The 14,508-nt window shown below is 37.5% G+C and overlaps 1 protein-coding gene and 1 long non-coding RNA gene across 9 annotated transcripts in view; one reads left to right on the forward strand and one right to left on the reverse strand.

Annotated features, from left to right (window-relative positions):
• Nucleotides 1-14,508, reverse strand: part of LOC310698943 — a 273,173-nt gene that overhangs the window by 123,132 nt on the left and 135,533 nt on the right. The window lies entirely within an intron of this gene.
• STAG2 (STAG2 cohesin complex component) overlaps nt 1-14,508 on the forward strand; it is a 62,833-nt gene that overhangs the window by 33,585 nt on the left and 14,740 nt on the right. For all 8 annotated transcript variants that reach the window (XM_083486231.1, XM_083486230.1, XM_083486232.1 and 5 more), the window contains 13 exons: nt 749-900; nt 3,504-3,577; nt 3,672-3,795; nt 4,758-4,856; nt 4,972-5,051; nt 6,362-6,469; nt 8,375-8,486; nt 9,606-9,723; nt 10,707-10,810; nt 11,815-11,907; nt 12,667-12,756; nt 13,083-13,286; nt 13,650-13,720. In XM_083486231.1, the coding sequence (XP_083342357.1) occupies nt 749-900; nt 3,504-3,577; nt 3,672-3,795; nt 4,758-4,856; nt 4,972-5,051; nt 6,362-6,469; nt 8,375-8,486; nt 9,606-9,723; nt 10,707-10,810; nt 11,815-11,907; nt 12,667-12,756; nt 13,083-13,286; nt 13,650-13,720 (1,429 nt within the window). The remainder of the gene's footprint in view (nt 1-748; nt 901-3,503; nt 3,578-3,671; nt 3,796-4,757; nt 4,857-4,971; nt 5,052-6,361; nt 6,470-8,374; nt 8,487-9,605; nt 9,724-10,706; nt 10,811-11,814; nt 11,908-12,666; nt 12,757-13,082; nt 13,287-13,649; nt 13,721-14,508) is intronic.

The following is a 14,508-nucleotide window of genomic DNA, read 5'->3' on the forward strand; positions in this document are numbered from 1 at the left end:
TGTCCTTGAGAATATGGCTATGGTTGAGAATATCTGCCCTGGGTTCTGCCCCGGGAAAGCTTTTTGGTACCAGGCAAAGACATGGAATTTGATTGCTACCCATCCACAAAAAATAGGATAGAGTCTCTGAATAAAACATATGTAATGAAATGCATTTTTGAAAAGTTTGGGGTTATTTCAAATGGTTATGTAATAAGATACTATACTGTTGTAGAAAATATATTCCTGTTGTTATATAAATGAAGACATTTCTTATTTATGCTAGTTTTTGTTTTATAAACTTACATACAAATGCACACATACATTTCTATGTGTGCATGTGTTGATTGTAATTTAATTTAGAAAAATAAAATAAATTATTCATATGTTTGTACTGTAGTCATTCTGATGGGCCTGTTTTGATATCTCCTCCAATAAGAAAATAAAGATACAGAGGCAAATCAAGATAGTAGTTCATTAAGATCAATATTATCTAGGATGCATGTAACCATCCTTTCCATTTCTGAATGAATCATTCAAATGGTGCATCCTTGTACAAGTCTACTAAGAAGTAAGTCCCCTTGAGTTCAGTGGGACTTATTGCCAAGTAAGTGTGTATAAGATTGCAGCCTTGTTTACATTGAGCAGTCTAATTTAAATGTACTATAGTGGTTTTGTCTCTATGTCTCATTTAGCAGTCTTGATAATGTCTTTATTTATTTTTTAAAACACATGCACGTTAAGTGATTTTATCTTTCATACTTTTTAGCTATGAAACTGATGACTGCATTAGTGAATGTGGCATTAAATCTGAGCATTAACATGGACAATACACAACGACAGTATGAAGCAGAACGAAATAAAATAATTGTAAAACGAGCTAATGATAGACTGGAGCTCTTGCTACAAAAAAGGAAAGAGGTTAGAGCCTTTGTCAATTATTTTAATTTCTAAAGATTTTGATGCAAAATGAGGTGTGCTGTCAGTTGATTGTGAAATTTATCTTGCCATTGCTTAGTTATTGGAACATAAGAATAGCCTGCTAGATCAGGCCAATGAGCCTTCTAGTCCAGCATCCTGCTCTCATAATGGCCAACCAGATGCCTGTGGAAAACCAGGGAGCAGAACATGAGTGCATGAGCACTCTCTTCTCCTTCAGTTTCCAGCAACTGGTATTTGGAAGCATTGTTGCCGCCGACTTTGGAGGTAGAGCATAGAAATCATGGCTAGTAGCCATTGACACCCTCTTCTTTTAAAGTTTTAACACATCCAACACAACGACCAAGTGTGCAAAAGATTCAAATAGAGTGGCATGCCCAAGGTCACCCAGTGACCTACATGGGAGAGGTGGGATCTCCATGCATTTGTCTAATCCTCTGTTAAAAGCTATCCAAGTAGGTGGCCATCACTGCCTCCTTAAAGAGTGAGTTCCATTGTTTGCCTATGTACTGTATGAAGAACAAGGCAAGGACCCTAAATCACCCCAATCATATAGTAAACCAGTATGCCAAGATAGGGTCTTCCATAACTGCTAAGCGTTTGAATAATATTATAAATAAATATGTTAATTCAGATCAAACCTGATTGTATCGAATTAATTAAGAAGTGTAAGCAATTGCAGAAAAAGCCTTTGTTAGGCCTGAATGACCCTTTCTAGCAAGAACCCTTCAATAAGTGAATCTCAGTAGCATATTTAAAGAGTGGGTTGACCTAATGTTAGAAGTTTTTGTTAATAATCACTTGTCAAAGCTACTAAGATTGCAGTGTGCCATGCGTCAAAGGTGTTCATGATCTCTTCCTGGCTTGCAAGAGTTCATAATGTCTCTACGCGAAAGATAATAACACATCAATACAAAACACATGGAACTTACTGTACACTTTTGGAGAAGCATCTGGTTACTAGATTAATACTACTAAATCATTTATTTTCGGAATACTGTAAATCTGAAAGCTCAAGTAACAAACACCTTTTATAAATACTTTGGATTTCATTTAAAAATCAGCCCAATAAAATATTGAAGAGTTTGGTTGCACAGATCACAACTATAACAAAATAAGCACAGAAATAAATGAAGATCTTAAAAGGTGACAGACTCTTTCTCTGTATAGGCAAAATATCAGCTATTTCTATGATTATTCTATCCATGGGTGTAGACTTGTTTCAAGGAAAGCTAACCAAGACTGCCCTTTAAAAGACTATGTTGACTCCCACCAGCTGGATTTGTGCTGTGTGGAACATTATATACAATGGAGTTTCCTTTTTACCCCTTCTCCAAAAATTGAGTTTTTAGTCTAGTTTACTGTGGGTTCTCAAACTTTTCTGCTAGGTGGCACTGAGCATTAGTTTTTCTATGAAATTCTTACCTCCAGAATTTAGCTACTGTGTCATGAGTCTTCACAGGATTTGGATCCTAGCTGACAATGATCTTACTGTGCCTAAGACACAATATAAATATTATAATAGCCTATCCGGCTGGGTTTCCCCAGCCACTCCGGGCGGCTTCCAACAAAATATTAAAATACAATAGTGCATCAAACATTAGAAGCTTCTCTAAACAGGGCTGCCCTCAGATGTCTTCTAGTATTGAAGTATTGAAATATTGAAGTACAATGGCTGTAGTTTTAGTTTCAAAGTTCCTGTAGCGTGAATAGTGTAAATAGTCAACATGGATGTCATCTGGGTACAACGGATGGATGTAGAGGATATATTTCTTTTCCTATGCATTCTATCTTCTCCCTTTCCATGGATAACCTCACTTTGGCTAAAGAACTATTGGGCAGAGTCAAAGTGACTCTTCTCCCAACATGTGCACCATACCTGAGAACAAGTGGAGGCCAAGGAAGCATTTCTTTCCAAACTGGGGAGCTAAGCTCAGAGAGCCTCTTAACTGAACTTAGTGCCATTTAATCTCCCTACATTGCTCTTAAGAGAGCTTCTGCTTTCTTTTATGGGATGGTGTCCAACATTGAATCACTTCCACTCTCTGGTCTTAGATGTCTCTAGATGATTAGGTTCTCTGCAAAAGGTAAAAGTGAGTTGATTGAAAGCATGGTGGGGCAACAGTTCATCAATGCTCATAAATTGCTTTCTCTAAAAGAAGCACTCCACCTCACCCCCTAATTGTGGTCACTCTTGTAAGCATATATTCAAGCTTCATTGTTTCATTAGTATAATTTTAAACTTTTACGGATATTTTATTCATGTTGCTATCCTACTGTATGGCATGTGGGGAACATTTGACCCTCCAGCTTTTGTTGCAGCTACAACTCCCATCAGCACCAGGAAGCCTGGCAAATGGCAGTTGTAATACAGCAACATCTAGAGGGCCAAACGTTTCCCACACCAGTATGGCATGCAGTAATGTTCACACACTGAAAATGATTTGTTAATATGCAATTATTTAAACAAATTCACCTGTCCTGTAATCTTTTTTGAGAATTATTTCAGTTTTATAGACATGTATTGTGTCAGCATATCTCTTAAAACTACAGTTTCTTCATTTGGCACTTAATGTATTTTTCAGCTCCAAGAAAATCAGGATGAAATAGAGAATATGATGAATGCAATTTTTAAAGGTGTATTTGTTCATAGATACAGGTGAGTTCAGTTGCTCTGTGCTATAGAACGGGCTAAGCTTTGCTTGTGATTATTTTATTTATCATATTTTACTTACTTTTCAATTCTCTTCCAGGGATGCAATAGCTGAAATAAGAGCAATCTGTATTGAAGAAATTGGGATTTGGATGAAAATGTATAGTGATGCCTTTCTCAATGACAGCTATTTAAAATATGTGGGCTGGACAATGCATGACAAGGTAAGGTGCTGTGTACCATTTGTCCGTTTTCAAGGTTTTCAGAATTAATTATTGAGAATAAAGCAGCAAAACCAAACAAAGTTAGTTTCAGTACAGGTACAACATTTTAAATATATATTATCTGCTGGTTTTAAGCAAAATGGAGAAGTACAAAAGTTAAGTTATATGAATTACATTCCAAGAGGTCTTTGAGTCAAAAGCGTTTCACAAGTTGTTGGGTATTGCTTGGGACCAAAGTGCCTGCATACACATGTTCGTCAGGCTCTTTACAGTGTGCCTTGTCAGTAGTGGTGCCATAACCCTGGAATGCTTTTTAGGAAGGCTGTCTGGTGCCTACTTAAATGTTTTTAAATGTATGGTAAGCCATAAACTATGGCTTATTGTGAATGAGGAATATGCTAGCACACACTGTCAAATTGCTCCTGCTGCACTTCTCTCCTAGTGTGAGCAGGAGCAATCAACCAGGAACCTTAGTTTCTGTCAATGTCTGAACCAGCACATGGTTTTCTTTCTCTACAAACTACAATCTGTGAAACTAAGGCTCTTTCTTTCCCAATTTGTGGTTTGTTTGGGAAACAAAAACTACAAGCTCTGGTTTGGATTATAGCTTGTTGCCCTCACTCAGGAACGAGAGCAGCTGGAGCAATTTGCCAGCACGCAGTAGCGTGCTGTTCATTCACAGTAAGCCATGTTTATGGATTACCATGTTAGAATGCAGCCAGTAGTTGTTTGGATCCCAGTCACAATCATAGTGAGGAAGATTATATTGTTTTTGGGAATATTGCCTGTTTGATCAGGAGAGTGCTTGGTTATTAATATGACAGCAACAAACCAAAAACAGTAAATACCTGCAGCATTTAACTTTGATTTAGAATATATTTAGAGCTGTTCAATCAATGAATGCAGCATGTCATGTTGAAAAATGATATTTAAAGCCTCCATGTGTTTGATTTTTTTCTTAGCAAGGGGAGGTAAGACTCAAATGTCTTACAGCTTTGCAAGGGCTTTATTATAATAAAGAACTGAATTCCAAATTGGAGCTCTTCACCAGTCGATTCAAGGTTCGTATTTTTGCTCTTTCATTTAAGCTAGCATTTTCTCTTTCATTTAAGCTAGCATTCCAGACTTTCCATTTTTAACACTTGTCATTTTAAAACTTTGTTTCCCCCCCATCAGGATAGAATTGTGTCTATGACTCTAGACAAAGAATATGATGTGGCAGTGCAAGCAATAAAACTACTTACTCTTGTTTTACAGTAAGTATTTCACGCCAGTGTGTAATATAAACATGTGGAGTTAATTTGTACATTTTGTTTACGTGCACTTTGACAAAGCTTTGAACATAGAATATCTGTTTTGCAGTGTCACTTTTAGTATGTTGCTTATGGGGCTGAAAGAACTTTTTTTTGGGGGGGGGTTCAGTTTTTATCATGCTGGGATACTCTGAGCAGGTTTTTAAGTAGTTCTCAACAGCCATTTGTGCCAGAAAATGTCATGATTCCTTGATATATTTGAGAGCCCAAATTCTTTGGTGGGTTTTTTGTTCATGTCCGCAGTGAGCAGCAGGACAGCATAAACTGACTTAGTGAGGTCACCTGTTCTGCTGTGGTAATTTTAAAAGTCCACTGATTTCATGGAAGTTATTTGTAGGTGGTGTAAGAATTCCTACAGCATCTTCTCCCAGTTTCCAAGCAGCTGCAGCTATCAACTACTTAGCAATCAACCGGATTCACCCTGTCTCCATTATATCATTTTATTGCCAATTACATTTCATTATACTTGAATAAAAATGTCGGCGAGAATTTGGCCCATTTCCCACAGTGCAAATAATATTACATATAAAACTGCTGTAGTACTTGACCAGCCCTCCATTCATAACCAATTCTGGTAGCTATGGGACATGTCAACTGTTGGCGGCAAAGATAACTTAGCTGTCAGCATTTACCTCAGATCACTTACGGTTTTTTTATACAGCTGTTCACAAATTTAATAAGCAGCTAATGAAACTCAGTAAAATGAAACTAGTTATGCAACCCCTGAGCGGTTGGTGTACATGGCTTTGGACTGCAATACCTCATGGACCACCTCCCCCCATATGAATCAGTCGACCTTGCAGTCATCATCTGGGGCCTTCTTTGTGTGCCTTCTCTGTGAGAGGTCTGGAGGGTAGCAAAACCATAATGGATTTTCTGGGTTGGCTCCCTGCTTGTGGAATGCTCTCCCCTGAGATGCTCACCTGACACCTTTGTTCCATAACTTTAGGCACCAAGCAAAAACATTCCTCTTCTACCAGTCCTTTGGCTAATTAAACTATCTATGGCCTTTTAAACTGTGGAGTGCATGCATAGTGTTTTCATTTGTTACTGTGATATGTATTTTTGTGCTTTTATATTGTAAACCTAACCTCCGTTGGCTTTGTGGTTATTGTTTCTGTACTTTTATTTTTGTCTACATCGAAATATTAGTCACTTTGCTCCTTTTTTTGATTTTAATGTTAACATCAACTTTGAATCTCTTCGTTCTTCCTTAAGATTTTGGGATATATATTTTTTATTTTCATTTCTAGGAGTAGTGAAGAAGTCCTGACTGCAGAAGACTGTGAAAATGTCTACCACCTGGTTTACTCTGCCCATCGTCCAGTAGCTGTAGCAGCAGGAGAATTTCTTTATAAAAAGTAAGGCAGGATAATGTTTTTGTATAAGTACCACTTATGAAATGGTTAATGTTTTCTGTAATTCGCATACTATGGATATGTTTTAAACAAAGTCGCTCCTCATGAGGGAAACAATAATCGAATGCAGTATAGTTGCTTCAGACTGTAGGAAGTTACACACACAAATATCACAACTAAGTTTTATTTCTCTAGTTCCACCTGAGCAGGAAATCTCAGTACTGTTCTACATATAGGTCTATGTCAGAGTCAGTTCCAACCAAATGGGGCTTGATAATGTTTAAGGGGCTAAAGTTTGTTTCTGGACCCCATTTGAAGTGCTCGTTTTGACCATTAAAAGTCTCATAGAGTTTAGGGAAAGTATGCCTGCTCACACTCTGTGGACATCATGTGCCTTTCACTGCATGCCACAGCTCTAGTAAATGGACAGCTTGAAAATCCTGGTGGTTTTTGTATTTATGGTTCAGTTCAGTTAACGACTTAAGGTTTTTTGGTGTGATATCTGACTTGACAAATAAGAAATTTATGGTTGATTAGCAAATTGGATGATCATAAACCAGGATTTGCAAACTAGTTTCCACTAACTATGGTTAGTGGAGTGCAGGAGGTATTATGCAGACTTAAGATGAGTATAGTTTTATGGAATTCAAAGCATAATACAATAAAATACAATGTGTAATAAACAAAAGAAGCAAATTGGGCATCATTTGGGGGAAAGGGTTGTTTCCATTTCTGATCTGGAGGCAGTGTTCTACTTGGAAGTAAATTCCAGCAGTTCAGTGGGGTTTCCTCCCAAGTAAAACATGCATGGATTGGGGACCTTAATGACTAAAGCCATTTGTGTGTGTGTGGTAATACTGCTGCCCTGAGATGTTCCAAAGCAACTGCGTAGGCCAGTGGTGTGCAAACTTTTTAAAAAGAGGGCCGGAAATGAAGGGGTTTTTTTAGGGTTGAAGTTGTTGAGCTTTTTTTTAGGATTTTACCCCAGGAAGGAAACTGCCACAGGAGCCAGATAAAATCTGACAGGCCGGATTAGGTCCTGAAATGAACTTTGGACTTAGGCAGTACTGAGGTAGACAGAGCATTGAGTCAGACTTGGTATAAGGCTCCTTCCTTTGTTTCTGTTTCAGCGGGACTATGGCTCAGTGCCAAGAACATCTTTGCACCCAGAAGGACCTTGGTTCAACTCCCTGCTTTGGTTAGAGCATGGTGATGACAATGCCAAGGTTGCATGTTCAGTCCCCATATGGGACAGCTGCACATTCCTGCATTGCAGGGTTGGACTAGATGATCCTCAGGGTTCCTTCTGTCTCCACAATTCTATGATTCTAAGTATGCAAGTATTTGCATTCCTGCTATCCTAACCCAACACACACATATTTAAACTAGGCCACTGAGTGTTCAGTCGCCAGAGGTGAATATGCAAGAAAGTGCCTCAGCGTTTGCCTGACAGAACAGAAAGTAGAAGTTGGTAAATGTGCCCCCTTTTTTGTTCTTCAAAATGTGGCAACCCTATTATAGGCAACCCTTCCATAGTGATAGAGGATGAGATCCCACATAGTGCCAGTGTACACAGTGGGAATTCCCCTTCCTCTTCTGCCCCCTACATCTCCCCCCTGCCCCATCTTATCTCAGAGGGTCCCTCAACCCACTGGAGCAGATTTTGGGGTGCATGGGTGACAGCAAGGAAAATGAGAAATAAAATGTATCACGTGTGCAAGTGGAAGTTCACTGCATCAGTAGGGTGCAACAATTGGATATTGTCTATAAAAGAGCAAACTTTTACCTGTTAATAATAGTTAACTGTTGCTCTTGAAAACATCATCTGTCTAGTAAATGCATATACAGCAATTTTTGATATAGCAATAAATGTCTGGTGCTTGTTTTTTTGTTCCCTTGCTTTGAAAGGCTTTTTAGTCGTAGAGACCCTGAAGAGGATGGAATTCTTAAAAGACGGGGGAGACAAGGTCCAAATGCTAACCTTGTCAAGACTTTAGTATTTTTCTTTTTGGAAAGTGAGGTATGTTTATGAGTAACTTGTTCATTTTATAGAACTATAGTTAAGATAAATGCTTGATTTTTATGGTGATTTCTTCCAGAAGAGCATACCAGGCATTCAAGAGTTTCTGAATAATAAGAAGTGTCTCACCCAAGTATAGCAATTTGCTTAAAAGAGCAGTAAAATAGTTTTGCCCCAGTTCATTTTATATACAGTGGTACCTTGGGTTACAAATGCTTCGGGTTACAAACTCTGCTAACCCAGAAGTAGTTGCTCCAGGTTGCGAACTTTGCCCCAGGATGAGAATGGAAATTGCAGTGCGGTGGTGGCAGCTGGAGGCCCCATTAGTGAAAGCGCGCCTCAGGTTAAGAACAGTTTCGGGTTAAGAATGGACCTCCGGAACGAATTAAGTTTGTAGCCTGAGGTACCACTGTATCTGTTGAACATTTTTTTAAACTAGGATGTCTTTACAAATCTGTTATTAAAGGGATTATTTATTTTACTGTAGAGGTAGTTTTTGATGATTAAACAGCTGCCTTGAATGAGGCCGAGGCCTATATTTTTTTGGCTACACTAATTAGTGGAAAATGAGTTCATGAAAAGTTTTGGCTACTCTGTTAAGAGTATGAATATAAACAATATGGCCAGGAAGATTGAACTCATAGGCCACATTTCCTTTGCTCTTCTGTGCACCTCCAAATCTCTCCCTTTATGATTATTGCTGACACTGTTTAGTATTGACAGTTTTGATAATAGAAGCATGAGGGGAGAAGAAGAGTTGTCTGATTTGAGGTTCTTTGAGTGTTTTGCTGTGATTAGATCTTTCAAATAACCATGACTGTCACTGTCAATTAAAATGCAGCACACATTTCTGAAAAAGTAAACCAGTTCAGGATGCTTAAATATACTTGTTTCAAGGGGTCATCATAGTAACTGCAAACAAGTAACAAAACATTTTCCTGGTTAATTGCCCATAATTCTGTTCAATATTAACACTTCCCTTTGAAATTATAAATAACAGGAATTAGTATTAGCTCTTTCACAGCTTCAACAACAGTAGGGCTTTTCCTAACCATTGGGGTATACATATTAACTAGTTTTCCTGAGACAAAATGTTAAATACAGTTGAATCTTTTTTAGTTACATGAGCATGCTGCTTACTTGGTGGACAGCATGTGGGATTGTGCCACTGACCTCTTGAAGGACTGGGAATGTATGAATAGTCTTCTGTTGGAGGAGCCACTCAATGGAGAAGAACGTAAGATTTCACTGTATTCTTCAGCATCAAACTTTTTCATAAGAAGACTTTATAGTCTGGCTGGGAAGGGGTTTTGAGCTTGGAGAGGTTTCCTTTCTCATGGAAGAGAAAGGGAAGCTCTTTTGTGTACAGAAATCTGGATTGCAACCATTGGTTAGCAAATAGTCCATATGTCTTGCAGTCCATAGGTCAGTTTGGTTCTATGCATATTTCCTTGGAATGTACTCTTGGATTGGGCATACTCTTTATGAAGCATAGTTTGTAGCCTAAATCTGTTGAATTTTTGTTGTTGTCTTCAACTTGGGGATCAAATGAAATATGTATATGTTTAATAAACAAGTTCTCCAGAGAACTATAGAGTGGATCTTGCAGTGATGAGGAGCGAAATCCGCTTTCCCTTGGTCTCTCACCATGATTTTTTATTATACAAAGTTAACCCCCTCCCCTATTTCATAGTCAAACCAGCAAATGTGTTTTAATAAACAGATGTCTGGTTGCTCCTCAGTTTTTCTGTATAGGTATTGTGGTTGTAGGAATAATGCTGTCTTGCAGATTTATACTGAAACATCATCCCTGATAATTTTATTAAACATTTGAAATCATTTTAATGCTAAATCAGTACCTTGAGTTAATTCTGCAGATCAGTACCCTTGCTCCTGCTTTGTTCTTATCATGTGAATCTCCCATTTACTTTATTCTGTAAAAATAATACTGCTGTCTTCTTAAAGAAAGCATTAAAATGCAAATAGAGCCTTGAATGTAGTACAAAACCGAAAACATTACTATTACTTCCAAACCTGAATTCAAACTCATAATTGTACACATTTGTTGTTTTCTACTTAATCTTGATGCCCCAGTTGCAAGTTTAAGCTATTAACATAATTCCAGTGGAAAACCTTTATTACTTATATCTAAGGCTTCATAAGCAGGTATGTTCTTAGGAAAAAGGAGTTGAAATATTTTGATCTTTTTTATAATTTCAGCTTTAACAGACAAACAGGAAAGTGCACTAATTGAAATAATGCTGTGTACAATTAGACAAGCAGCTGAATGTCATCCGCCTGTAGGAAGAGGCTCAGGAAAGCGGGTATGGTTTTGTTTTTGTAAACTTATAGTATGGCAGTAGTGCTGAATTCATTCTCATATTTGATTTTAATAATAAGGCTTTCTAGCAAATGAAAAACTGTGTTGGTAATTCTTCACATATGTTGTGACAGATGGATGCAGTACAATGTCAGTAATGTTGCATTGTTAAAATACATATCAAAAGACCCTATAGTTGTGTCCCAAAAGCCCTTTAACTTTATTGGGTTATTACGTTAAATCAGAAGTAAGATGTGCTGATTGGAAGATGAACTCATGCCTAGTGTACATATTAGTGAAAGTATCTTAACTTTAACTAAATTATCTTTTGTCTCAAAGACCAGAGTAAAGTTCCAATACTGAAATTTGGTCATAGAATTGTGGCACATTTTTGTAGCATTAACACTTATTAATTCTACAATGCAATAACTTTATGTAGTGTAAATTGTGTGGCTGTTGAAAACATGATTCTACACCCATTGCTTAACTTTGGTTGTACATTGGTTAGAGGATTCAGTTAATAAGCAACTAATAAATGTAAACAATAAATTTTAGTTTGCTCCTTTATATGAATCTGTTCATACATGTGGCATCTGTACCAAATTCCCCACACATAATTGTCACTGGGCATGCATGAGCACACGGATGGGTGGGGATTCTGGCGCAGCTGCTGCACATCTGAGCCACGCCTGTTCTTTATTTTATATATTAACTCCAGAAAGTAGTACAGAATAGCATGTCTTTGAATAACAATTGCTGGAGAACAACAGTGGGATAGAGCTATTGTTCTTGTGTCCTGCTTTTGGGTTTCCCAGGGACATGTGGTTTGCCACTGTGGAAAACAGGATGCTGGACTATATTGGCCTTTGGTCTGGCGCAGCAGGCTCTTGGGTCTACTATGAGTTACATTTTTATAACTTAGTAAGTTACTTGTTGCACTAAACAACTGTTGAAACTGTTGATATGATCACTTATTTAGTTATACCTATCCTCACACTTTCAATGTAGGTACTTACGGCAAAGGAGAAAAAAGCACAGTTGGATGACAGGACAAGGATCACAGAACTTTTTGCTGTGGCACTCCCTCAGCTGTTAGCAAAAGTGAGTGATTTATTTCTCTCTCTTTTTAAGACCACAATTACATAGGAAGTTGCCTATACAGTGTCAGACTACAGTGGTGCCCCGCAAGACGAAAAACTCGCTAGATGAAAGGGTTTTGCGTTTTTTGAGTCACTTTGCAAGACGAATTTCCCTATGGGCTTGCTTCGCAAGATGAAACATCTTGTGAGTTCTTGCGAGTTTGTTTCCTTTTTCTTAAAGCCGCTAAGCCGTTAATAGTCGCTAAGCCGCTAATAAGCTGCTAAGCTGCTAATAGCCGTGCTTCGCAAGACGAAAAAACCACAAGACGAAGAAACTCGCGGAACAGATTAATTTTGTCTTGCGAGGCACCACTGTATTGGTCAATCAATCTCAGTATTGTTTACACTGACTGGCAGCGGCTCTCCAGGATTTCATAGAGTAACTTTCTCAGTCCTACCTAGAGAAGCCAGGGATTGAACTTGGGACCTTTTGCATGCAAATAATGTGCTTTGCCCTTCTTGTGCAATTTTCCACTGGTCCCAGCACTTGAAGAGGCATACAGAAAGATTGCATTTGGAGAAGTTACTTGGTTAATGAAGTTAACAATGTTGATTAATAATGAATATTTTTGATTTCCTGGTGAAACTCATGTCTGGAATTGTTAGAATGCATAATTTGGTAGAAAGCTGGCATTAAAATTTAATAAATAAATGATTTTGTGGGGCACTTTTGTTTTCTTTTAAAATATTTGAGCTTTGTTTTCTTTATCAATTTCTACAGTATTCTGTAGATGCAGAGAAAGTCACCAACTTGTTACAGTTGCCACAATATTTTGATTTGGAAATCTACACAACAGGGAGATTAGAAAAGGTAAGCAAATTTGCAAGTATAGAAGAATAAAGGGAATAAAAACTGAACAAATCCTGCTATTAAACAGATAATTGTATATTGGGGGTTAGCAGCATTCCATAGTGGGGGCTATTGCAGGCTTGGCTATAGAGCAGATAGCTTCAAGAGAATGCAACTCTTGTAACAGGTCCAATACCTACCTCTTTTGAAATAAGTAGTTTTAAAGAAATTCCTTTTGGGTTTGTTTGTTTGTTGGTTTGTTTTTGTTTGTTTGTTCTACTTGATCAAATAACCAGAAAAAATATGTTTGCTGTGCTTACTTGATAATTTTGATTTGTCTTTTGTAGCATTTGGATGCCTTATTGCGACAGATCCGGGATATTGTTGAAAAGCACACCGACACAGATGTTTTGGAAGCTTGCTCTAAAACGTACCATGCACTCTGTAATGAAGAGTTCACAATATTTAACAGAGTGGACATTGCAAGAAGTCAGCTAATGGATGAACTGGCTGACAAATTCAATAGACTTCTTGAAGATTTTCTGCAAGAGGCATGTATCTTGTGTGTGTGTGTGTGTGTGTGTGTGTGTGTATTTCTTGCTTTAGCATTCAAGCTAGCATGGCCAGATAGCAAAAAGCTTCTCACAAGGTACAAAACCCCAACAATTGTGTTTATTTACAAGGTTCTCTTGTTACATATTACAAGAGGCAATGTAAGATATATTTGTTTCTCATCGCTCCTTGTAATAACAAAAAACCTCAACAATTGCAAGTACTTTGTATATGGCCTGAAATAGAAAGCATTGATAGTTGTTGATTTTGTGAGTGCTTTTCATTTGAGCTACTCTTAAAATATTACTTTACCATTTATTGAAGATACTTACTTTTACTGCAACTGTATCATTTTTTAACAGGGTGAAGAGCCTGATGAAGATGACGCTTATCAGGTCCTATCAACATTAAAGCGAATCACTGCTTTTCATAAGTAAGTACAGGAACAGCCTGTCCGCTTCTTGCAACTCTCAACTCTTTGTTTTAATAATAAGAAATTTAAATTCTAATCACTGAGAAGTTTTAAAAGTGCTAAAATTAAACTATTTCAAAAAATAATTTTTAAAATAATTGACAGTAGTGCTGTGATCATTTTAGCAGCCATGTATTATATAGGCATTTGACTACTTTCTTCTCAATATGCCCAACTTCTGTTCCTGCTGGTCTTGTCCCCTATCAGCATTACTACATTTCATGTTTGTGTAAAGAGGCATTCACTCTTTTAATACTAGAGAGAGAGAGTACCACCGGTTAGCCTTCATGTTAGCTCTTTGTTTAGAACTACTTACTTAGGGAAAGCTGTGCATGAATCTGTCTTGTCTTGTTTGAAGGTGGGCATTAAAAACCTGTATATGTGTCCACTACCTATGTGTCTTCTATGTACACTCCCAATATTAAGCTGAGGGAAGGTTCAGCATCTTTTTTGCTAGAATTACAGTGTGTGGGTTTAAAAAAAAATGAATGAGTTTACCCTTATTCTTACACTCACAGGAAATTCATTAGTAAGAGAATAAAGAAATATTGTCTTACTACATGAAATGAAAGAGACCGAATATATGGATGCTGCTTCAGACAGCAAAATTTTAAAATAATTAGGCAACAAATCTTACAACACTTAACATATTTTTATCTAAAGAGTAAAAGAATCCTTAACTACGGTATTCCCAAAAGTTTCATTACTTGCTTGAAGTCAATTGCTTCCTGAGTCTTCAGGTTATCTTA

This window comes from Podarcis liolepis (assembly GCF_965112155.1).
Source record: "Podarcis liolepis genome assembly, chromosome: Z".
Taxonomy (NCBI): Eukaryota; Metazoa; Chordata; class Lepidosauria; order Squamata; family Lacertidae; genus Podarcis; species Podarcis liolepis.